Source organism: Haematobia irritans, chromosome 4 (genome assembly GCF_050003625.1).
Source record: "Haematobia irritans isolate KBUSLIRL chromosome 4, ASM5000362v1, whole genome shotgun sequence".
Lineage (NCBI taxonomy): Eukaryota > Metazoa > Arthropoda > Insecta > Diptera > Muscidae > Haematobia > Haematobia irritans.
In genome coordinates, this window is record NC_134400.1 from 130,404,683 (window position 1) to 130,431,224 (window position 26,542).

The 26,542-nt window shown below is 35.2% G+C and overlaps 1 protein-coding gene across 2 annotated transcripts in view; it reads right to left on the bottom strand.

Annotated features, from left to right (window-relative positions):
- The window catches only part of LOC142233559 (plasma membrane ascorbate-dependent reductase CYBRD1), a 63,792-nt gene that overhangs the window by 19,268 nt on the left and 17,982 nt on the right, over positions 1-26,542 (bottom strand). For both annotated transcript variants that reach the window (XM_075304516.1, XM_075304515.1), the window contains exon 2: positions 5,225-5,428. In XM_075304516.1, coding sequence (XP_075160631.1) covers positions 5,225-5,428 — 204 coding nt within the window. The remainder of the gene's footprint in view (positions 1-5,224; positions 5,429-26,542) is intronic.

A 26,542-nucleotide genomic window follows, 5' to 3' on the forward strand; every position in this document is an offset into this window, starting at 1 on the left:
TAAACTACGAAACAAAAAATTTAATGAGATGATGTATCAATGTTTTAATTAATTTCTTTTAAATTTATTTAAATCTCCCTTTTTCATTAACTCATTTTAATAGAATTGATTTGAATTTGAAATTTAATTTAATGAAGAACAAGTTTCTCTATGCATACCCTCCAACATAAAGGAAACATTTCTTTGAAATAAAGAGATTATAATTAAAAGAAAGTTCATATACTAAAACAAGTAAGGAAAGTCTAAAGTCGGACGGGGCCGACTATATTATACCCTGCACCACTTTGTAGATCTAAATTTTCGATACCATATCACATCCGTCAAATGTGTTGGGGGCTACATATAAAAGTTTGTCCCAAATACATACATTTAAATATCACTCGATCTGGACAGAATTTGATAGACTTCTACAAAATCTATAGACTCAAAATTTAAGTCGGCTAATGCACTAGGGTGGAACACAATGTTAGTAAAAAATATGGGAAACATTTAAATCCGAAGCAATTTTAAGGAAACTTCGCAAAAGTTTATTTATGATTTATCGCTCGATATATACGTATTAGAAGTTTAGGAAAATTAGAGTCATTTTTACAACTTTTCGATTAAGCAGTGGCGATTTTACAAGGAAAATATTGGTATTTTGACCATTTTTGTCGAAATCAGAAAAACATATATATGGGACCTATATCTAAATCTGAACCGATTTCAACCAAATTTGGCACGCATAGCTACAATGCTAATTCTACTCCTGTGCAAAATTTCAATTAAAGCGGAGTAAAAGATTGGCCACTGTGGTGGCCAACCGATTTCAATAAAATTTGGCACACTTGACTACACTACTAATTGTACTCCTAGTGCAAAATTTCAACCAAATTGGAGTAAAACTTTGGCTTTTGGGACCGTATTAGTCCATATCGGGCGAAAGATATATATGGGAGCTATATCTAAATCTGAGACGATTTCAATAAAATTTGCCACACTTGACTATAATATTAATTGTTCTTCTTGTGCAAAATTTTAAGCAAATTAGGGTGAAACTCTGGCTTCTGGGGCCATATAAGTCCATATCGGGCGAAATATATATATGGGAGCTATATCTAAATCTGAACCGATTTCTTGCAAAATCAATAGGGTTCTATTCTGAGCCAAAATACATACTTATGCCAAATTTGAAGTCGATTGGACTAAAACTACGACCTAGACTTTGATTACAAAAATGTGTTCGCTGTATCGACTCAGGAGCCCACCCTGAGCATTTTTGTCAAAGACACCATTTGTCTTTGGTCTCCTTATGGGTGTTGCAAACATATGCACTAACTTATAATACCCTGTTTCACAGTGTGGCGCAGGATATAAAAAGTTATATAATCTTTTTATACCCACCACCATAGAATGGTGACGGGGGTATAATAAGTTTGTCATTCCGTTTTAACACATCGAAATATCGATTTCCGACTATATAAAGTATATATATTCTTGATCAGGGAGAAATTCTAAGACGATACAAGCATTTTCGTCTGTCTGTCTGTTGTAATCACACTACAGCCTTCAATAATAGGGCTATCGTCCTGAAATTTGGCACAGATTCGTTTTTTTGTTTGCAGGCAGGTCAAGTTCGCAGATGGGCTATATCGGTCCAAGTTTTCATATAGTCCCCATATAAACCGAACTCCCGATTTAGGGTCTTGGGCTTATAAAAACCGTAGTTTTTATCCAACTTGCCTGAAATTGGAAATCGAGAGCTATTTTAGGATCATAAAAAGTTGTGGCAAAAATGGGACGTATCGGTCCATCTTTTGGTATAGCCCCCATATAGACCGATCTCACGATTTTACTTCTTGGGCTTCTTGAAACTGTATTTACTTTCCGATTTGCCTGAAATTTGAAATCTAGAGGTATTCTAGAACCATAAAAAGGTGTGCCGAAAATGGTGCTTATCGGTCCATGTTTTACTATAGGGGGCGTATACCGATCTCCCGGTTTTACTTCTCGAGCGTCTAGAAACACATTTGCCTGAAATTGAAAATCTAGAGGTATTATGGGACCACAAATAGGTGTGTTGCAAATGGGATGTATCGGTCGATGTTTTGGTGTAGCCCCCATATAGACTGATCTCCCGTCTTTACGTCTTGGGCTTCTGAAATCCGTAGTTTTTATTCAATTTGCCTGAAATTGGAACTCTAGATGTATTTTAGGACCATCAAAAGGTGTGCCGAAAATGGTCCGTATCGGTCCATGTTTGGGTATATCCCCCGTATAGACTGATCTCTCGACTATACTTCTTAGACTTCTAGAATTCGTAGTTTTTACCTAATTTCTCTGAAATTGGAATTCTAGGGGTATTTGAGGATTATTAAGAGGTGTGTCGAAAATGGTGAGTATTGGTCCATGTTTTGGTATAGCCGCTATATAGACTTACCTCCCGAATTTATTTATAGGACTTTATTATACCCACACTGTGGAACAGGGTATTATAAGTTAGTGCATATGTTTGTAACACCCAGAAGGAGACGAGATAGACACGTGGTGTCTTGGCAATAATGCTCAGGGTGGGTCCCTGAGTCGATATAACCATGTCCGTCTGTCCGTCCGTCCGTCCGTCCGTCCGTCCGTCCGTCCGTCCGTCTGTCTGTGAACACATTTTTGTGATCAAAGTCTAGGTCGCAATTGAAGTCCAATCGCCTTAAAATTTGGCACATGTTCCTAATTTGGGTCAGAATAGAACCCTATTGATTTTGGAAGAAATCGGTTCAGATTTAGATATAGCTCCCATATATATCTTTCGCCCGATATGCACTAATATGGACCCAGCAGCTAGAGTTTTATACCGATTTGCTTGAAATTGTGTACAAATATAACACTTAGTCGTATAGTCAAGTGTGCAAAATTTGATTGAAATCTGTTCAGATTTAGATATAGCTCCCATATATATCTTTCGCCCGATATGGACTAATATGGTCCTAAAAGCCAGAGTTTTGGCCCAATTTGGTTGAAATTTTGCACAGAGAGTAGATTTAGTATTGTAGCTATGCGTGCCAAATTTGGTTGAAATCGATTCAGATTTAGATATAGCTCCCATATATATCTTTCGCCCGATTTACACTCACATGACCACAGAGCCCAATTTTTAACTCCGATTTAGTTGAAATTTTGCATAGGGAGTAGAATTAGCATTGTAGCTATGCGTGCCAAATTTGGTTGAAATCGGTTCTGATTTAGATATAGCTCCCATATATAGCTTTCAGCCGATTTACACTCATATGACCACAGAGGCCAATTTTTTGCTCCGATTTAGTTGAAATTTTGCACAGGGAGTAGAATTAGCATTGTAGCTATGCGTACCAAAATTTGGTTGAAATCGGTTCAGATTCAGATATATCTCCCATATATAGCTTTCGCCCGATTTACACTCATATGACCACAGAGGCCAATTTTTAACTCCGATTTAGTTGAAATTTTGCACAGGGAGTAGAATTAGCATTGTTGCTATGTGTGCCAAATTTGGTTGAAATCGGTTCAGATTTAGATATAGCTCCCATATATATGTTTTTCTGATTTCGACAAAAATGGTCAAAATACCAACATTTTCCTTGTAAAATCGCCACTGCTTAGTCGAAAAGTTGTAAAAATGACTCTAATTTTCCTAAACTTCTAATACATATATATCGAGCGATAAATCATAAATAAACTTTTTCGAAGTTTCCTTCAAATTGCTTCAGATTTAAACGTTTCCCATATTTTTTTACTAACATTGTGTTCCACCCTAGTGCATTAGCCGACTTAAATTTTGAGTTTATAAATTCTTCCAGATCGAGTGATATTTAAATGTATGTATTTGGAACAAACCTTTATATATAGCCCCCAACACATTTGACGGATGTCATATGGTATCGAAAATTTAGATCTACAAAGTAGTGCAGGGTATAATATAGTCGGCACCGCCCGACTTTAGACTCTCTTACTTGTTTTTTACTAACATTGTGTTCCACCCTAGTGCATTAGCCGACTTAAATTTTGAGTCTATAGATAGAAAACGATGTAAAAGCTAACAAAAGACAAGAACACGAAGTAAGCAATTCTGGATGATAACCCATCGCTGAATGTTAATGGTGGGGATATTAACATAGTGTCTGTTCCATATTTAAAGGCTGTATTAATAGCGAGTTCTTTTGCAAATGCACACGTCGCCACATCAAGCATTCACAATAGAGTTAATTCACTGGTAATGTCTCTGGAACTATCCGATTACCAGTTCGATTCACCCTCGTTGCCCAATCTCAACGAAGCGAAAGCGTTTATTTTTGGCCTGAAAATGCAAAGGCTCCAGGCATTGATGGTATCCATAAAATTGTACTTAAAAATTTGTCTGATGACACACTTTCGTTTTTAGTCAAAATCTTTAATTTTTGTATAACGAATTCCTTCTTTCGTCGTTGCTTCAAGAAAGCAAAAGTTCTTATCCCTCAATCAGGTAAGGATCCACAATTACCTTCAAATTATCGTCCAATCAGTGTACTAAGCTCAATGGACAAGGTTTTTGAAAAAAATATATATAAGTGGCTCATGGCTTTCACTGATGAATCCCACGTTTTCCATAGTTGTCAGTTTGGCTTTAGAGCTGAGCATTCCACTGTTCATCAGATCAAAAGGGTCATATACATAATAAAGTCTCTATTCTGTTGGGCATTGAGAAGGCATTTGACTCCGTCTGGCACAATGGCCCGATTTATAAATTACATAAAATGTATTTCCCAATCTATTTAGTTAAGATTATAAAAAGTTTTCTTTGCGAAAGATCTTTTCTTGTAGATATCAAAGATTGTCAATCGGCTGAGAAACTTATTCCCGTAGGGTTTCTTTAGGGGTCTGTATTTCTTGTTTTTTTTTCTTCTTTGTACTCCTTATTCATATCTGATTTTAAATCGTTGAAAGAAACGATGTGTTTTTTTTTGCTGACGACAGTGCGTTTATATGTTGTGGCAAGGTTTCGACCGCAATAGTATCGAAAATGCGAAGAGCAATACTGTTAACAAGTATTTCTCAAAGTGGAAAATTTTTGAGTCAATGATGGGGGTGTACTAACTCTGTTATTTCGTCTGTACCGCGTCGAGATAATGATCGTGGTAAAATTCTAAGTCTATTCTGTTGAAATCACGCTTACTTCCGAACGAAACAAGCTATCGAATTGAAACTCAGCACAAGTAGTTTTTATGAATTAACTTACCATTGCCATACAAGAAGATCAAACCAATAGTCATTAGTAATGGATGCCAATTGAACTCCAATGAGGGATTATCGGTGCCAGCCAAACCGCCCATATGTATACCAATCCAGCTGCCCATCAAAACAATCAAGGTTAGACCACACAGTTGTGTTAAAACGTATAACACCTTAAAATTGGCCATTGCGGGATCTGTATCCATTTTGCCTGTAAATTGAAAACAATAATTAAGGAAAATGTATTAATGTTTCGATATTTAGATTTTATAAGTAAACAAGTAAGGAAAGTCTAAAGTCGGGCGGGGTCGACTATATTATACCCTGCACCACTTTGTAGATCTAAATTTTCGATACCATATCACATCCGTCAAATGTGTTGGGGGCTATATATAAAGGTTTGTCCCAAATACATACATTTAAATATCACTCGATCTGGACCGAATTAGATAGGCTTCTACAAAATCTATAGACTCAAAATTTAAGTCGGCTAATGCACTAGGGTGGAACACAATGTTAGTAAAAAACAAGTAAGAGAGTCTAAAGTCGGGCGGTGCCGACTATATTATACCCTGCACCACTTTGTAGATCTAAATTTTCGATACCATATGACATCCGTCAAATGTGTTGGGGGCTATATATAAAGGTTTGTCCCAAATACATACATTTAAATATCACTCGATCTGGACCGAATTAGATAGGCTTCTACAAAATCTATAGACTCAAAATTTAAGTCGGCTAATGCACTAGGGTGGAACACAATGTTAGTAAAAAAATATGGGAAACGTTTAAATCTGAAGCAATTTTAAGGTAAATTCGAAAAAGTTTATTTATGATTTATCGCTCGATATATATGTATTAGAAGTTTAGGAAAATTAGAGTCATTTTTACAACTTTTCGACTAAGCAGTGGCGATTTTACAAGGAAAATGTTGGTATTTTGACCATTTTTGTCGAAATCAGAAAAACATATATATGGGAGCTATATCTAAATCTAAACCGATTTCAACCAAATTTGGCACACATAGCAACAATGCTAATTCTACTCCCTGTGCAAAATTTCAACTAAATCGGAGCAAAAAATTGGCCTCTGTGGTCATATGAGTGTAAATCGGCTGAAAGCTATATATGGGAGCTATATCTAAATCAGAACCGATTTCAACCAAATTTGGCACGCATAGCTACAATGCTAATTATACTCCCTATGCAAAATTTCAACTAAATCGGAGTTAAAAATTGGGCTCTGTGGTCATATGAGTGTAAATCGGGCGAAAGATATATATGGGAGCTATATCTAAATCTGAACCGATTTCAATCAAATTTTACACACTTGACTATACTACTAATTTTACTCCTAGTGCAAAATTTCAACCAAATTCGGCCAAAAATCTGGCTTCTGGGGCCATATAAGTCCATATCGGGCGAAAGATATATATGGGAGCTATATCTAAATTTGAACCGATTTCAATCAAATTTTGCACACTTGACTATACGACTAAGTGTTATATTTGTACAAAATTTCAAGCAAATCGGTATAAAACTCTGGCTGCTGGGTCCATATTAGTGCATATCGGGCGAAAGATATATATGGGAGCTATATCTAAATCTGAACCGATTTTAATCAAATTTTGCACACTTAACTAATTGTACTCCTAGTGCAAAAATTCAACCAAATTCGGCCAAAACTCTGGCTGCTGGGTCCATATTAGTGCATATCGGGCGAAAGGTATATATGGGAGCTATATCTAAATCTGAACCGATTTCTTCCAAAATCAATAGGGTTCTATTCTGACCGAAATTAGGAACATGTGCCAAATTTGAAGGCGATTGGACTTCAATTGCGACCTAGACTTTGATCACAAAAATGTGTTCACAGACAGACGGACGGACGGACAGACGGACATGGTTATATCGACTCAGGGACCCACCCTGAGCATTATTGCCAAAGACACCATGTGTCTATCTCGTCTCCTTCTGGGTGTTACAAACATATGCACTAACTTATAATACCCTGTTCCACAGTGTGGCGCAGGGTATAAATATCAAATTCAAATCTATAATCGATTAGCTTACACTGATACAGAATTGTCAAATTTCAATTCAAAATAAATAAATCTAATTAATTATAAGTACGATTTTTTTATTCCTATACTATTTTGCAATCGTTAAAGATTGTTTGTTTGGATATCTCCATTTGGATATTATGTGTTTTGAATTAATAAATAAATGAATTGCGTGGTATAAATAAAGCAGCACCAACAAAAATATTCCTCATGGACTGATGCAGTAGACAAAATCGACGCCAATAAAAATATTTATAGTAAACAAATCATGTTTAAATAATCCAATACCAATATGTGGTCATCGGAATCCGTCAACTTATTTGAATAAAGTGGCAAAAAAATCTATAACGATTCAAATATGATGGTAATAGAAACACAACAAAAATGTGCAATAATTAATAGCTGTTTGGAATGACAACAATTTGGGCTTACATATTTCCACTGGTGCACTCAGATGGAAGATATTAGTTCACCCAGTGAGCTTTAAAGCAAATGTATCACTCACTGTATATCAGTTAACTTGATTATGGCCATAATTTGTTTACATCATGAGATTGATTGAAATCGGACTCGTTGCTGCTCAATGATATTCATTACGAGGCGTTAATATCGCAATTAAAAAATAATTCCAATAGAAAAGTGTGGCCAATGTAAATTTGCCACTTGATAAAATATTTTATTAACTATAATATGGGGTATAACACAAAGTGGTCACTGTTCAATAGCATTGATCAATACTTGAATGAAATTTCAATCACCATCACGAATAACTTTTAACGACTCACGCCCATAATTGGTGAACATTTACGGACACCCATGATCAGTCGATGTTAAGGCATATGGATTATAATCAGAAGCAAACGTCAACTTTTCGACAAAATATTTTAGGGTCTCTATAGTTGAAACATAAAGGACTTTAGGACGAAACAAAAAATACTATTAAATCTACACTGTAAAAACTATTGACCTAAAATGGAAGATTGTGCAACCTAAATTTTAGTAAATGCAATTTACACAGTATTAAGGACAAATTCCTTGGATAGAATGACATTTTAATTAAAATAAAGTTTATAATTTTTGTTTTAATGTTTTTCATTAAATTTAGGTTGATGGTCTTTGAAGTAAGGCAAAATTCCCTTAGAGTAAAGAAAGAAAAATGTAAAGAAATTGTCTTTAAATCAACTAATATATTGAATCATTAGATTTAATATAAAAACACTTCAACTATAGGCTGAGACTTATCATTGCACAGTGGTCGATCCCTTTGGCCAAAAATAAAAAATCAAAGTTAGAAATTTTTCAAAAATTGTGGCATCACTGTTTCTTATGCAAACAAGGTTTTACAATGTGTATTTGTTTTTGTTTTATTCCATCTGTACTCTTTAAGAACGGCTTCAAAAGAGAGATCAAGTAAGCAGTTAGTTTTTGAAGTGTGAAAAAGTATAAAATTAAGTGCACTTTTAAATAAATAAAACAAAAGAAAGAAAAATTATATCGAAATAAATATTGAACTAAATGGTATTAACTATATTATAAAATAAAAAAATGTATAAAGCTTGTTTTAAATTTGTTATAAAATCAATTTTTGTCAGTCTCATTGTTTCGTGTTCGTTCGTCCTTATATGTAAATTGTATGTGGAGTTTTAGTTGTGTCCCCCCCTGAAGTCTCCAATGGGATTGTTTGCGGTTTATTAGTTAATATTTCAAGATTCTAAATTGATAAAAATCAGCTGCTTTCTTTTGCCCCCCTTTGTGTTATCTCCCTAATACCGAAGTGGTCTTGTTTTTTTATATCCAAATATGAATTTTTGTGTGGTGTTTGTTAACACTAGTTTACATTGAAAATGTACACTTAATGATTTTTCTTATGTATTTTGATCTGCTGAATTTAAAAATGAAGGTTAAAAAATTGTTTATAAAACCCTTTTTGAGATATCCCGTTATTTTTTCAGACTTTTTTCGCTAAACAAATTATACCTTGAGCTAGAAATGTCCGATTATATCGTTGTTTGTACTTGAATGCTAGGTATTGAGATGTCGAACAAACGTGTATAATAAGATCTATGATAAGTAAAGTGGTTCAAAATATATCGATGAAAATAGGGCGAATTTTCAAAACAATCTTGTTTTACAACTTCATGAAAATCGGATAAAAACTACTGCCCTTGGAGTAAAATCGTGAAATCGGTCTATAAGTGGGCTATACCAACACATGGACTGATTCACCTCATTTCCGTTACATATATTTGTGATCTTAAAATAATTCTAAATTTTAAATTTAGGCAAATCGAATAGAAAGTACGTTTTCTAGAAGCCCAAAAAAAATCGGAAGATCTGTATATATAGGGGCTATACCAACACAATAACCTATAACCATCATTTTCTGCACACCTATTTGTGGTCCTAAAATACCTCTGTATTTCAAGTTTAAGGCAAATCGGATAGAAAATACGGTTTCTAGAAGTCCAAGAAATAAAATCGGGATATCGGTCTATGTGGGGGCTATATAAATACATGAACCGATGGACACAATTTTTGGCACTCTTATTTGCGGTCCTAAAATACCTCTAGATTTCCAATTTCAGGGAAATCGGATAGAAGCTACGGTTCCTAGAAGCTCAAGAAGTAAAATTGGGAGATCGGTTTATATGGGGGCTATACCAAAACATGGATCGATACACACCATTTTTAGCACACCTATGTTTGGTCCTATACCTTCAGATTTAAATTTTCAGCCAAATCGGATAGAAAATACAGTTTCTAGAAGCCCAAGAAGTAAAATCGGGAGATCGGTCTATATGGGGGGATATTCCAAAACGTCATCAATCAATCCCATTTTATCATTAAATAGTCCTGACATAATTATAAAGCCGTGACCGAAGTTTCACGATGATACCTATACTGGAAGTATTTTTGGCCGCTAACTCCATATACCACCGACCACTGTGCATTGGTTTAAAGGATTTGCATCATTGGTTTAACGTTTTTTTATACCCACCACCATAGAATGGTGACGGGGATATAATAAGTTTGTCATTCCGTTTGTAACACATCGAAATATCGATTTCCGACTATATAAAGTATATATATTCTTGATCAGGGAGAAATTCTAAGACGATATAACGATGTCCGTCTGTCCGTCTGTCTGTTGTAATCACGCTACAGTCTTCAATAATGAAGCAATCGTGCTGAAATTTTGTACAAACTCGTCTTTTGTCTGCAGGCAGGTCCAGTTCGAAGATGGGCTATGTCGGTCCAGGTTTTGATATAGTCCCCATATAAAACGACCTCCCGATTTGGGGTCTTGGGCTTATAGAAATCGTAGTTTTATCCAATTTGCCTGAAATTTGAAATCTAGAGGTATTTTATGCCCATAAAGAGGTGTGCCAAAAATGGTGAGTATCGGTCCATGTTTTGGGTATAGCCCCCATATAGACCGATTTCCCGATTTTACTTCTTGGGCTTATAGAAATCGTAGTTTTTATTCAATTTGCCCGAAATTTTAAATCTAGAGGTATTTTATGACCATAAAGAGGTGTGCCAAAAATGGTGAGTATCGGTCCATGTTTTGGTATAGCCCCCATATAGACCGATCTCCCGATTTTACTTCTTGGGTTTATAGAAACCGCAGTTTTTATTCAATTTACCAGAAATTGGAAATCTAGAGGTATTGTAGGACCACAAATACGTGTGCCAAAAATTGTGAGTATCGGTCCATGTTTTGGTATGGTCCCCATATAAAACAACCTGCCGATTTGGGGTCTTGGGGTTATAGAAACCGCAGTTTTTATCCAATTTGTCTGAAATTGGAAATCTTGAGGTATTTTAAGACCATAAAGAGGTGTGCCGAAAATGGTGAGTATCGGTCCATATTTTGGTATAGCCCCCATATAGACCGATTTCCCGATTTTACTTCTTTGGCTTCTAGAATCCGAAGTTTTTATCCTATTTGCCTGAAATTGGAAATCTAGAGGTATTTTCGGGTCATAAAGAGGTGTGCCGAAAACGGTGAGTATCGGTCCATATTTTAGTATAGCCCCCATAAGAACGACCTCCCGATTTAACTCCTTGGGTTTCTAGAAACCGAAGTTTTTATATGATTTGCCTGAAATTGTAAATATTCTGGTATTTTAGGCTCATAAAAACGTGTATCGGATTAAGTTTTTATCGGTCCATTTGGTAATGCCTCCATATAGACTGACTTCACTTCTTGAGGGTGTAGAAGGCGCACTAATCATGAAAATTGCTTGAAACTCAATGTCAAATTTCCAGATTTTACTTCTACAGATTTAAGATTTCAAATCAAGACGTTATTTTATAATTTTCTTGCACACTTACAAGAGATGTTAATGATTCCTCTAAAACTCAAACAAAAATGGTTCTTATAAATCCAGAATCTGATATAGTCCTCATAGGTGAAATCTTTAAATTTATCTTCGGGATGTATCCTCAAGTCCTCAAGCCCTCCTGAAATTTCAAAGGAAACCCTAATATTTGGTTCATAGTGGTGGGTATTTAAGATTCGGCCCGGCCGAACTTAGTGCTGTATATACTTGTTTTTAATTAAGAAAACCTTTTTTGCTCTGAATTATCTGTTATAATTACAATTTTTAAACTGTCATTTGTTTGTAAATGAATAGCTTCATTAATATCACCCATGTTCCGATATCCACTTCAATTCCACTATTCACGTCAAATCCACGAACGTGAAAATTTGGTGTTCTTAATTCCACGTTCTTTTTTGAAGTTTTCTGTAACCAGCTGGGTTGCACAAATCACCCACAAATTCACTAAGGCGGAAATCAAAATAAGTGGAATCAATAGACTTATTATAATTTAGTAATTTTTTTAATTAAAAATGACGCAGTTTTAATAAAACTCATGTATTAAATATAAAACATTTCAAATTTTTTAAGCGAGTACTTTTTTTAACCGGAAATACACCCATCTTGGACATAAATCAACTTTCACCAAGACTTTTGCAAGTGAATTGATTTCACGAAAATTCCGGTGAAAGTGGATTGTAGGACACGAAAATCGTGGAATTGATACACATTCACCTGGAAGTGGATTTGGGAACATGGACATTAATCGCAAAATTAGGATAAAAAATCGACATTTTGGATCTGTATCCTTTAGTTTTATTGATCCTAGATTGATATGCCAAAAAATATGTTTTTATTTTAAAGAAGACGCATCTTTGGTTCGGAATCAATACCAAATTCCTTTAGAGAAGGTCAAAATCTTTGGATCCATGTAAACTTTTTTTTGATTGTATGAAAACATACATTTTGCATTTTTCTAATCATATTAAATGGTAAAAACCGAGGCACAGAAAGACCAGAATCCGCACTCAAAAAAAAGTTTACTTGGATCCAAAGATTTGGACCTTTCTTTAAGGATTTTGGTATTGATTCAGAGCCCCAAAGATGTGGCTTCTTTAAAATAAGGAAATTTTCTTTGAGATCTATCTGGCTTTAAATCTAGGACCAATAAAATTAAAATTAGGATACAGATCTCATTTATTAAATTTTCATTCTCTTTTCCCAGTTTATTAATAAAGTTACTTACGTACAAACAAATGTCAGCTTAAAAATTCAAATTATAACGTATACTTCAAAGTAAAAAATGTTTTCTTAATTCCAAATAAACTTTAAACAAAATACGCTAAATCCTCAAAATAAGTCTTAGCCTATATTTGAAGCGTTTTTATATTAAATCTAAAGTTTCAATATTTCAGTTAATCTAAGGACAATTTCTTTAAATCAAAAATGTGTTTCTTTACTTTAAGGAAAATTAGCCTTAGCTCAAAGACATGGGATTTTAACGGAGGGACGCAAATTTACAAAATTTGTGTCCTAGATTTAATGAAAAAAATGTTTGAAGCAAAGAATATAAACTTTATTTTAATTATAATTTCATTATTTTAAAGAAATTTGTCCTCAATATTTTGTAAATTTCGCATCTAAAATGTAGGTTGCGTAATCTTTAATATCACATAAATATAAAAATAAGAGGATCTAATTGGATATGGTTGGATCTGATCCGAAAAATTATTATATTTCACTACATTAACAGGTTGGCTGATAAGTCCCCGGTCTAAAAAAGAAAAACACAATTTTTTGTCAAAATTTGTTTTTATTATTCAACATAGTTCCCTTCAAGAGCGATACAACGATTACAACGAACTTCCAGTTTTTTGATGATTTTGGTAGTACTCCTTCGGTTTTGCCTCAAAATAGGCCTCAGTTTCGGCGATCACCTCTTCATTGCAGCCAAATTTTTTCCCTGCGAGCATCCTTTTGAGGTCTGAGAACAAGAAAAAGTCGCTGGGGGCCAGATCTGGAGAATACGGTGGGTGGCGAAGCAATTCGAAGCCCAATTCATGAATTTTTGCCATCGTTCTCAATGACTTGTGGCACGGTGCGTTGTCTTGGTGGAACAACACTTTTTTCTTCTTCATATGGGGCCGTTTTGCCGCGATTTCGACCTTCAAACGCTCCAATAACGCCATATAATAGTCACTGTTGATGGTTTTTCCCTTCTCAAGATAATCGATTAAAATTATTCCATGCGCATCCCAAAAACAACAGAGGCCATTACTTTGCCAGCGGACTTTTGAGCCTTTCCACGCTTCGGAGACGGTTCACCGGTCGCTGTCCACTCAGCCGACTGTCGATTGGACTCAGGAGTGTAGTGATGGAGCCATGTTTCGAGTTAACAGCTGCAAACACTGCTCAGAATCATCAACAAATGTGAGCTCGCACAGAGCTTCCGCATATCCAAATATTGATGAATGATATGACCAACACGTTCCTTTGATATCTTTAAGGCCTCTGCTATCTCGATCAACTTCATTTTACGGTCATTCAAAATCATTTTGTGGATTTTTTTGATGTTTTCGTCGGTAACCACCACTTTCGGGCGTCCACTGCATTCACCGCGCTCATTTCACCACGCTTGAATTTTGCATACCAATCAATTATTGTTGATTTCCCTGGGGCATAGTCCGGAAACTTATTATCAAGCCAAGTTTTTGCTTCCACCGTATTTTTTCCCTTCAGAAAACAGTATTTTATCAAAACACGAAATTCCTTTTTTTTATTTTTTTTTTTCACAATAACAGAAGTTGCTTCAAAAAAGACGCTCTATCTCACAAACTAATTGACTTACAGACGTCAAATTTTGACACGAATCATTTGAAGGTTGCTACTATATAAAAATAATATGCTTAATGCTAGCGACGCCATCTATGTGTCAGACCGGGGACTTATCAGCCAACCTGTTAGTGTGTGTATATAAGCATAGCGATAGACGAAAAGGGAACACTTATTTACGTGTATATCTTGTGGGATGCCCAAAGTACGGACAATACGACTTCATTGAAAAGTTTATCGACTTTTGGACAAGGAAAAAAGCTTTACATTAGAGAAATGCGTCTTCTATGCTAAGCAAAATTTGCATTCGTATTTTAAAGACATGAAATTTTTGACCTCACAACAATATTTTTTTCAGTGTACTAGCTTTCTAGAAGATATAATGAAAATGTTCCACTACATTTGCTAACGTTTTCATCAAATATTTGCATAAGAGTTTATTGGCAGATACGTCAAAAGATCTTTATTCGCAGAGACCTTTAGGCTTTCCGCCTTTGAAGTACGTTCCAAGACATCTAGTTGGTTTGGAGGAATTATTATCAATGAAAGCAATTACTTACTTGTAGAACTCCGAATAATGTTGATGCTTTCTTATCGGTATCTCAATAGATGATAAAAGTGAAAAAATGTTCATGGTATGTTATATCAAAGGTTAGAGAGAGTCATATACAATAATATAAAACAGTTGTGTTTAACGTCTTGGTAAAAATTTGCCGATACATAGATATATGTATATAAGAGATACATCCAAATCTAATACTATTTCAATATTATACTGAAAGCAAAAAAAATCAACATGTTCTGAAGTTATTACATGCTTGCTGTAATTTTCATATAAAGCATTTCATGACATCATAGGCGTGAAAACCCTTTTTAACTAAAGAACAAATTTGATCACAATAAAGATATACTTGGTCCTCAAATGCGATGAAAATGTTTTATTGTTTAAATGACGGGTGTGACAAAAATATATGTTATATCACAAAACTGTCCGGTATAACCCATCTTCGAACTCTACATGCCTGCCAAAAATTCAGAACGTAAGGTTCTTCTGCTATATTGACTTAAAATTGTACATTTATCAAGAGTATATATAGGGTTAAAAATCGATATTTTAATATGTTAAAAATTCAGCCCATATTCTAGTAAAACCTGCTTTTAATATCACCGTGACATTTCACCCATATAAATACACTTTGAATAGCCTGAAGTCCAGTACTTCGTTGTTCGATTAAAAACCCTAATGGAATCTAATTTGTCGAAATACTTCTTTATTTACAACGATATGAAGAGTTTTTCAAATTTTGTTTGGTCGGAGTCGGAGTCGAGCAACTTTTCTACGACTCCGGCTCCGACTCCAGCAAAATCTTCAGACTCCGACTCCAAGACTCCGGCTCCGACTCCGACTCCACAGCCCTGCTTGTAAGAGAAGCATATTTCATCCGATCCGGCTGAAATTTGGTACATGGTGTTAGTATATGGTCTCTAACAACCATTCATAAATTGGTCAATATCGGCCTATAATTATATATAGCCCCCATATAAGCCGATCCCCAGATTTGGCTTGCGGAGCCTGTAAGAGAAGTAAATTTCATCCTATCCGGCTGAAATTTGGTACATGGTGTTAGTATATGGTCTCTAACAACCATTCATAAATTGGTCAATATCGGCCTATAGTTATATATAGCCCCATATAAACCGATCATCAATATCGGCCTATAATTATATATAGCCCCATATAAACCGATCCCCGAACCTCTTGGAGGAGCAGAATTCATCCGATCCGGTTGAAATTTGGTACATGGTGTTGGTATATGGCCGATAACAACCATGCTAAAATTATTCCGTATCGATCTATAGTTATATATAGCCCCCTGATAAACCGATCGCCAATCACAAAAAAATTGCCACTCGAGCCAAAAATAATCTACCAAAATTTTATTGCCATAGCAAATGTTGTCAAAATTGTATATTTCTATAGAAAATTTTGTCAACATTTTATTTCTTTAGGAAATTTTGTCAAAATATAATTTCTATAGAAAATTTTGTCAAAAATTTATTTCTATAGAAAATTTTGTCAAAAATTTATTTCTATAGAAAATTTTGTCAAAATTGTATTTCTACACGGATGAAAAAGACTCTTTTTCATATGTTTGGCTATAAACATTATATGTTTGGAACACAAATTTTTAAACACAATATTTTTGAGTGCAAGCATATAATGTTCATAAACTAGCATAACATGTTTGGGACATATATGTTAATATGTTAGAACATATTATGTTTGGGACATAAAATGTTTGTAAATATAATATGCTTGGATGCAAATATATATTAATTTAGAAATAGCCTATAAACATATATGTGTTTAGTAGCTTGGAGCGCTATTTAACAGGGAGCGATATTGAATTAAGTTGGTGGTTGTTGCTTGTTATTACAAAATTAACATTTTATTTTTCCTTGGGCAATTGATCAGCTACTTCTTTGATCCTTACAAACTGTGTGGTCCGCTGTTCGAATCCCCGTCCGGCAAAAGGTAAAATTAAAATAAAACAAGTATATACGGCCGTAAGTTCGGCCAGGCCGAATCTTATGTACCCTCCACCATGGATTGCGTAGGAACTTCTACTAAAGGCTGTCATCCACACGCTCACAAAAAATCGCTTCTGTAACATATACTCCCAAACATATTTTGCTTCAAGCATATATATTTTTGGGTATTGCCCAAACATTTATATGTTTGATCTCTTCCAATATATAATATGTTTGAAAGCATATTGGTCTAAACAATATATGTTTGGGTAGTCTAAGTTCCAAACATTTTGTATTTTTGCATCCAAATTCAATAATGTTGTCTTCCAAAAAACAATATGTTATTATGTGAACATATAATATGTTTGGAAGCATTTTGCACCCAAAAATATTATATGCTCAAAAAAAATTCTCCCAAACAATATTGTGCTCAAAATTTTATTTATTTATTTATATATTTACAATCATAATGAATTATGAAAAAAAAACAGGTAATATAGGTGCTAACAACATAGGTTTTCGACCTGAATGCTCAAAATTTTGTTTCTGCCCAATTGTATATTCCCCCACATCTTTCTCACTTCCACGAGATTTTTTAGTTCTTAGCACCTTTTTCTGTAATACAAACATTGTAGAAGAAATTATTCAATTGTATGATTTTTTTATTTTAATTTTACCTTTTGCCGGACGGGGATTCGAACAGCGGACCACACAGTTTGTAAGGATCAAAGAAGTAGCTGATCAATTGCCCAAGGAAAAATAAAATGTTAATTTTGTAATAACAAGCAACAACCACCAACTTAATTCAATATCGCTCCCTGTTAAATAGCGCTCCAAGCTACTAAACACATTTATGTTTATAGGCTATTTCTAAATTAATATATGTTTGCATCCAAGCATATTATATTTACAAACATTTTATGTCCCAAACATAATATGTTCTAACATATTAACATATATGTCCCAAACATGTTATGCTAGTTTATGAACATTATATGCTTGCACTCAAAAATATTGTGTTTAAAAATTTGTGTTCCAAACATATAATGTTTATAGCCAAACATATGAAAAACAGTCTTTTTCATCCGTGCACAATCGAATTACTTGGGTTGCGATAACACTTGCCGATGGCAAGTTATCGTAAAACTTTTTAACACTGTCTTCTAAATTGTAAGTTAGCCCATACGGGGTATATATTAAACAAAAAAAGGCCGATTAAATACGTATATAATATAGTTTGACAAAAAAAAAATTTTGACAAAATTTTCTATAGAAATAAAAACTTGACAAAATTTTCTATAGAAATAAACGTTTGACAAAACTTTCTATAGAAATGAAATTTTGACACAACTTTCTATAGTAATAAAATTTGACAAAATTTTCTATGGAAATAAAGTTTTGGTAGATTATTTTTGGCGATATGGACCAATTTTTGTGTAATAAGTCATCGGCTATATATAACTAAAGACCGATATTGACCAATTTTTACATGGCTGTTAGAGGCCATATATTGACAAAATGTACCAAATTTCAACCGCATCGGATGACTTTTGCTATATATAATTATGGACCGATATGGACCAATTTTTGCATGGTTGTTAGATACCATATACCAAACACCATGTACCAAATTTCAAGTGGATCGGATGAATTTCGCTCCTCCAAGAGGCTCCTGAGGTCAAATCTGGGGATCGGTTTATATGGGAGCTATATATAATTATGAACCGATATGGACCAATTTTTCCACGGTTGTTAGAGACTATATACTAACACCACGTACTAAATTTCAATTGGATCGGATGAATTTTGCTCCTCCAAGAGGCTCCGGAGTTCAAATCTGGGGATCGGTTTATATGGGAGCTATATATAATTATGAACCGATATGGACCAATTTTTGCATGGTTGTTAGAGGCCGTATACTAACATCAGGTACCAAATTTCAACAGGATCGGATGAATTTTGCCCCTCCAAGAGGCTCCGGAGGTCAAATCTGGGGATCGGTTTATATGGGGGCTATATATAATTATGGACCGATATGGACCAATTTTTGCATGGTTGTTAGAGACCGTATACTAACATCAGGTACCGCATTTCAACCGGATCGGATGAATTTTTCCCCTCCAAGAGGCTCCGGAGGTCAAATCTGGGGATCGGTTTATATGGGGGCTATATATAATTATGAACCGACATGGACCAATTTTTGCATGGGTGTTAGAGACCGTATACTAAGACCACGTACTAAATTTCAACCGGATCGGATGAATTTTGCTCCTCCAAGAGGCTCCGGAGGTCAAATCTGGGGATCGGTTTATATGGGAGCTATATATAATTATGGACCGATATGGACCAATTTTTGCATGTTTGTTAGAGGCCGTATACTAACATCAGGTACCAAATTTCAACCGGATCGGATGAATTTTGCTGCTCCGGGAGGCTCCCCAAGCCAAATTTGGGGATCGGTTTATATGGGGGCTATACGTAAACGTGGTCCGATATGGCCGATTTTCAATACCATCCGACCTACATCAATAACAACTACTTTTGCCAAGTTTCAAGTCGATAGCTTGTTTCGTTCGGAAGTTAGCGTGATTTCCACAGACGGACGGACAGCCGGACAGACGGACAGACGGACGGACATGCTTAGATCGACTCAGAATTTCACCACGACCCAGAATATATATACTTTATGGGGTCTTAGAGCAATATTTCGATGTGTTACAAACGGAATGACAAAGTTAATATACCCCCATCCTATGGTGGAGGGTATAAAAATCATACAATTGAATAATTTCTTCTACAATGTTTGTATTACAGAAAAAGGTGCTAAGAACTAAAAAATCTCGTGGAAGTGAGAAAGATGTGGGGGAATATACAATTGGGCAGAAACAAAATTTTGAGCATTCAGGTCGAAAACCTACGTTGTTAGCACCTATATTACCTGTTTATTTTCATAATTCATTATGATTGTAAATATATAAATAAATAAATAAAATTTTGAGCACAATATTGTTTGGGAGAATTTTTTTTAAGCATATAATATTTTTGGGTGCAAAATGCTATAATAAGTGGTATAATAAGTTTATTCATTTGTATGTAACGCCAAGAAGGAAAAGTCTGAAAACCATCGTTCTTCGTCTTAGAATTAAATTCTGAGTCGATTTAGCGATATCCGTCTGTCTGTATATCAGAGATGGTCTGTATCAAACTTTTTTAGGTTTGCGACTGTCGCAAAGTTGTAAACGTCGTAAACGTCACATACGCGTCGTAAATGTAGAAAAAGTAACAAAAGTCGCAAACTGAAAATACTTTAGTCGCGTCAGCTAGGCAGCGAATTCGATGATATCCAAGACGATGTTATGTGCGAAGAAGTTTCAATTCTTAGGAATGTTCACAATTTTCGGTTTTAGTCCCCACATTTTCCCTATTGCCTTTTGCACGAGTACAGGGTAACCGTGGATTTTCTCGTCCTTTCTTAGCTTTAAGTTCAGTCTCCTGTGCAATATAACCCCAAGTATTTTGCACACTCACCAACGGGAATTTCGATACCACCTAAGAAAATAGGCTTGACCACGGGAAAACTTTCACAAATTTCTGCAGAAACTCACAGCGAATGCTGTCAAACTAAATTAAAAAATGTTCAGGATTTCTTCTATTCAAAATTTGGTTTTCTACAGTAGGTTTACGACTTTTGCGACATACGTATTATACCGTCGCAAATGTATGTCGCAAAAGTCACAGTTTGTGACAGGCCAACCCTGCTGTATATGTACAATCGCTATAGATTTTGGAAAAAATCGGTTCAGATTTAGATGTAGCTGCCATATATATTTATCACCGATCTGGTAATAATTGAAGTATTTATCAACGTATTTTCTCAAAATGTCGGGCAGCCAAATATTTTGGCGCTTTCGTAAGATATGCAAAATATCAGCCAAATCGGTTCAGATTTAGACATAGCTCCCATATATATCTTCCGTCCAATTTGAACTTATATGGCTTCAAAAGCCAGAGTTTTGTCCTGATTTGCTTCAAATTTTGCACAAGAAGTACGTTTAATAGTATTGTTAATTGTGCTAAATTTGGTTGAAATCGATTAAGATTTAGATATGCTCCCATATATATATTTCGTCCGATTTCGACTAATATGGCCTCAAAGGCCAGAGTTTTGCCCTGATTTGCTTCAAATTTTGTACGTTTAACATGTTGGCTGATAAGTCCCCGGTCTAACACATAGTATTAAATGCATATTATTTTTATATAGTACCAACCTTCAAATGATTCATGTCAAAATTTGACGTCTGTAAGTCAATTAGTTTGTGAGATAGAGCGTCTTTTGTGAAGCAACTTTTGTTATTGTGAAAAAAATGGAAAAAAAGGAATTTTGTGTTTTGAAAAAATACTGTTTTCTGAAGGGAAAAAATATGGCGGAAGCAAAAACTTGGCTTGATAATGAGTTTCCGGACTCTGCCCCAGGGAAATCAACAACAATTGATTGGTATGCAAAATTCAAACGTGGTGAAATGAGCACGGAGGACGGTAAACGCAGTGGTCGCCCGAAAGAGGTGGTTACAGACGAAAACATCAAAAAAATCCACAAAATGATTTGGAATGACCGTAAAATGAAGTTGATCGAGATAGCAGATGCCTTAAAGATATCAAAGGAACGTGTTGGTCATATCATTCATTAATATTTGGATATGCGGCAGCTCTGTGCAAAATGGGTGCGGCGCGAGCTCACATTTGACCAAAAACAACAACGTGTTGATGATTCTGAGCGGTGTTTGCAGCTGTTAACTCGTAATACACCCGAGTTTTTCCGTCGATATGTGACAATGGATGAAACATGGCTCCATCACTACACTCCTGAGTCCAATCGACAGTCGGCTGAGTGGACAGCGACCGGTGAACCGTCTCCGAAGTGTGGAAAGACTCAAAAGTCCGCTGGCAAAGTAATGGCCTCTGTTTTTTGGGATGCGCATGGAATAATTTTTATCGATTATCTTGAGAAGGGATTATTGGAGCGTTATTGGAGCGTTTGAGGGTCGAAATCGCGACAAAACGGCCCCATATGAAGAAGAAAAAAGTGTTGTTACACCAAGACAACGCACCGTGCCACAAGTCATTGAGAACGATGGCAAAAATTCATGAATTGGGCTTCGAATTGCTTCCCCACCCACCGTATTCTCCAGATCGCCCCCAGCGACTTTTTTTGTTCTCAGACCTCAAAAGGATGCTCGCAGGGAAAAAATTTGGCTGCAATGAAGAGGTGATCGCCGAAACTGAGGCCTATTTTGAGGCAAAAGCGAAGGAGTACTACCAAAATGGTATCAAAAAATTTGAAGGTCGTTATAATCGTTGTATCGCTCTCGAAGGGAGCTATGTTGAATAATAAAAACGAATTTTGACAAAAAAAAATGTGTTTTTCTTTGTTAGACCGGGGACTTATTAGCCAACCTGTTAATAGTATCGTTAAGCGTGCCAAATTTGGTTGAAATCGGTTCAGATTTAGATATAGCTCTCATATATAGCTTTCGTTCGATTTATACCCATATGACCACGGAGGCCACAATTATTCTCCCATTTATGTTTTTTGCTGAGATAGCAGGATTATTATTCCAACTATGCATGTCAAATTTGATCAAAATCGGTTTATATTTAGATATATGTACGCCAGAGTAGGGGAAATATGGTAGAATGTTTCATATTTTAGACCCATTTTCAATGGGAGTTTCCTCCAATTGATTCGATAGTTTCCACATAGAATACATTTAATAACATATGCTATTTAAGTGTGCCATCTTGATCTAATATGGCCAAAATACCCACATTTTACATGAAATTCTGTGATGATTTCCCCATATCGTAGTCATATCCTACACACTGTAATGCCAAACTTTCCACAGAATGGTCGAATTTTCAATAAACCTCCGACTTGTGGAAATATCGCCCGAATTGCCCAAATAATATATCACAACCCACAATTGACCACATATCTTGGCGAGATTTAACCAATATCGTTGTAAAATCGCCACTGCTGAGTAGCAAAAATTTTAAATATTACTCCAATTTTCCTATATCTCCAATACATATGTATCGCCCGATAAATCACAAATGCTATTTTGTACAATTGCATCAAAATTGCTCTAGCTTTATATTTCCCATATCTATACCCTTCACCACTACTGTGTATAATAAGTTTGTTATACCCTTCGCCACACTGTGGAACAGGGTATTATAAGTTAGTGCATATGTTTGTAACACCCAGAAGGAGACGAGATAGACACATGGTGTCTTTGGCAATAATGCTCAGGGTGGGTCCCTGAGTCGATATAACCATGTCCGTCTGTCCGTCCGTCTGTCTGTGAACATATTTTTGTGATCAAAGTCTAGGTCGCAATTTAAGTCCAATCGCCTTCAAATTTGGCACATGTTCCTAATTTGGGTCAGAATAGAACCCTATTGATTTTGGAAGAAATCGGTTCAGATTTAGATATAGCTCCCATATATATCTTTCTCCCGATATGCACTAATATGGACCCAGCAGCCAGAGTTTTATACCGATTTGCTTGAAATTTTGTACAAACATAACACTTAGTCATATAGTCAAGTGTGCAAAATTTGATTGAAATCGGTTCAGATTTAGATATAGCTCCCATATATATCTTTCGCCCGATATGACTTATATGGCCCCAGAAGCCAGATTTTTATCCAGATTAGCTTGAAATTTTGCACAAGGAGTACAATTAGTAGTGTAGTAAAGTGCGCAAAATTTGATTGAAATCGGTTCAGATTTAGATATAGCTCCCATATATATCTTTCGCCCGATATGGACTAATATGGTCCTAAAAGCCAGAGTTTTGGCCCAATTTGGTTGAAATTTTACACAGGGAGTAGATTTAGCATTGTAGCTATGCGTGCCAAATTTGGTTGAAATCGATTCAGATTTAGATATAGCTCCCATATATATTTCACCCGATATGTACTTATATGAACCCAGAAGCCAGAGTTTTATCCCGATTAGCTTGAAATTTTGCACAAGGAGTACAATTGGTAGTATAGTCATGTGTGCCAAATTTGATTGAAATCGGTTCAGATTTAGATTTAGCTTCCATATATATTTTTCGCCCGATATGGACTTATATGGCCCCAGAAGCCAGAGTTTTGGCCCAATTTGGTTGAAATTTTGCACTAGGAGTACAATTAGAAATATAGTCATGTGTGCCAAATTTGATTGAAATCGTTTCAGATTTAGATATAGCTCCCATATATATGTTTTTCTGATTTCGACAAAAATGGTCAAAATACCAACATTTTCCTTGTTAAATCGCCACTGCTTAGTCGAAAAGTTGTAAAAATGACTCTAATTTTCCTCTACTTCTAATACATATATATCGAGTGATAAATCATAAATAAACTTATGCGAAGTTTCCTTAAAATTGCTTCAGATTTAAATGTTTCCCATATTTTTTACTAAAATTGCGTTCCACCCTAGTGCATTAGCCAACTTAAATTTTTAGTCTATAGATTTTGTCTATCAAATTCTGTCCTGATCGAGTGATATTTAAATGTATGTATTTGGGACAAACCTTTATATATAGCACCCAACACATTTGATGGATGTGATATGGTATCGAAAATTTAGATCTACAAAGTGGTGCAGGGTATAATATAGTCGGCCCCGCCCGACTTTAGACTTTCCTTACTTGTTTTTTTACTAACATTGTGTTTCATCCCAGGGTATTAGCCGATTTAATTTTTAATTCTATTTAGCGATTTTGTAGAAGTACAAAAAATTGTCTCCAAATCTTTTCAGATATAAATCAGATATGGTAACACAAATTTTGGTCTACATAATGGTGAAGGGTATAATATAGTCGGCCCCGCCCGACTTTAGACTTTACTTACTTGTTTTTACTAACATTGTGTTTCATTCCAGGGTATTAGCCGATTTAATTTTTAATTCTAGCGATTTTGTAGAAGTACAAAAAATTGTCTCCAAATCGTTTCAGATATAAATCAGATATGGTAACACAAATTTTGGTCTACATAAAGGTGAAGGGTATAATATAGTCGACCCCGCCCGACTTTAGACTTTACTTACTTGTTTAAATTGTAGAAATTTATGTATAAAATATATGTTTTTGTGTATATATTTTCAAGTTATAAACTTTTATTATTACAATTCCTTTTGATTATATTCACACAAAAAATTCTTCGTTCAATTAAATCGAATATATCTACAGTGACAAAAAAAAACAACGATTATGGTGTGTTGCGGTTAAACGTCGATTTAATGTTACAGCTTTTGGCAGTGTTGCTGTCATCGTTGCAATTGTACTTGCAATCCAATGGCTATGAAATTAAATTTATGATCGCATCAATGAATAGTCAGTCAATTGCACCCTTAGTGCATGACGGATAACCGACTAACAATGGCCTACTACGCTCCATACAACTTTCGATTAAAGTGAGTGGGTTCTTTTTGAATTTTATTTGTATTATTTTTTTAGATCAATGGGAAATGTTGTAAGAGTCACTACAATTACAATTGAAGAGTTCAAAGATGAAACTTTATTCGTATGATGGAAATCCACGACGCAGATGATGATATAGTCATACATATGACTAAGACAATAGAGCATTTATGGCTGGTTTCTCATTTTAGTAAAATTTTTGTAATAATAATATTGACAAGAAATCTTAATTATTGAGAACGCCTGCGATGATTCCATATTTTCTAATTTTGAAAAAAGACCTAATCTCCAAATGTGAACTACGCTTTGCGTAGTTAATCTTGGATGTACCATGGTCTCATCCATGGAAAATGATAGTACGAATGCATTTCTATTACAGACATCTAATGGATTCAATAAAGTCTCAATGCGTTTTCAGACCAAATTGAAATCATGGAAAACCTAAACAGGTTATCTGCATTATCATGTCAATGCCATGTTCAAATGCACAAAACGACGGACGGACGGACATGTTGGCTGATTGCTTGCCGCTTTATTGGTTAGTTGCTTGCTCGTTACACTTTCGCTTTTCTGTATTTGCTCTTGTAAAAACAAAACTAACATAAAATTCAACACTTATTGAGTGAACATGTGAAACATTGAAGAGTAATGCAACAGTGGTTGCAGTTTTCTCTAGCCGTAAGATCGACCAGGCCGAATCTTATGTACCCTCCACCATGGATTGCGTAGAAACTTCTACGAAAGACTGTCATCCACAATCGAATTACTTGGGTTGTGGTATCTTAAAACTTCTTAACATCGTTTTCTGAATTGTGAGTTAGTCCATACGTGGTATATATTAGACAAAAAAGTTACAAATAATTACGAATCATATGGACTTTTGCACGGTACGTAGAGAGCCAGACTTGAAATATGGGGGTCGCTTATATGGGGGCTATATAGAATTTTAAACTTGATATGGACCAAATTTTTTTGTGTGATTTGGGGATCGATTTATCTGAAGGCTATATATAACTATAGACCGATATGAACCTAGTTAGGCATGGTTGTTAACGGCCATATACTAGCACAATGTACCAAATTTCAACAGACTCGGATGA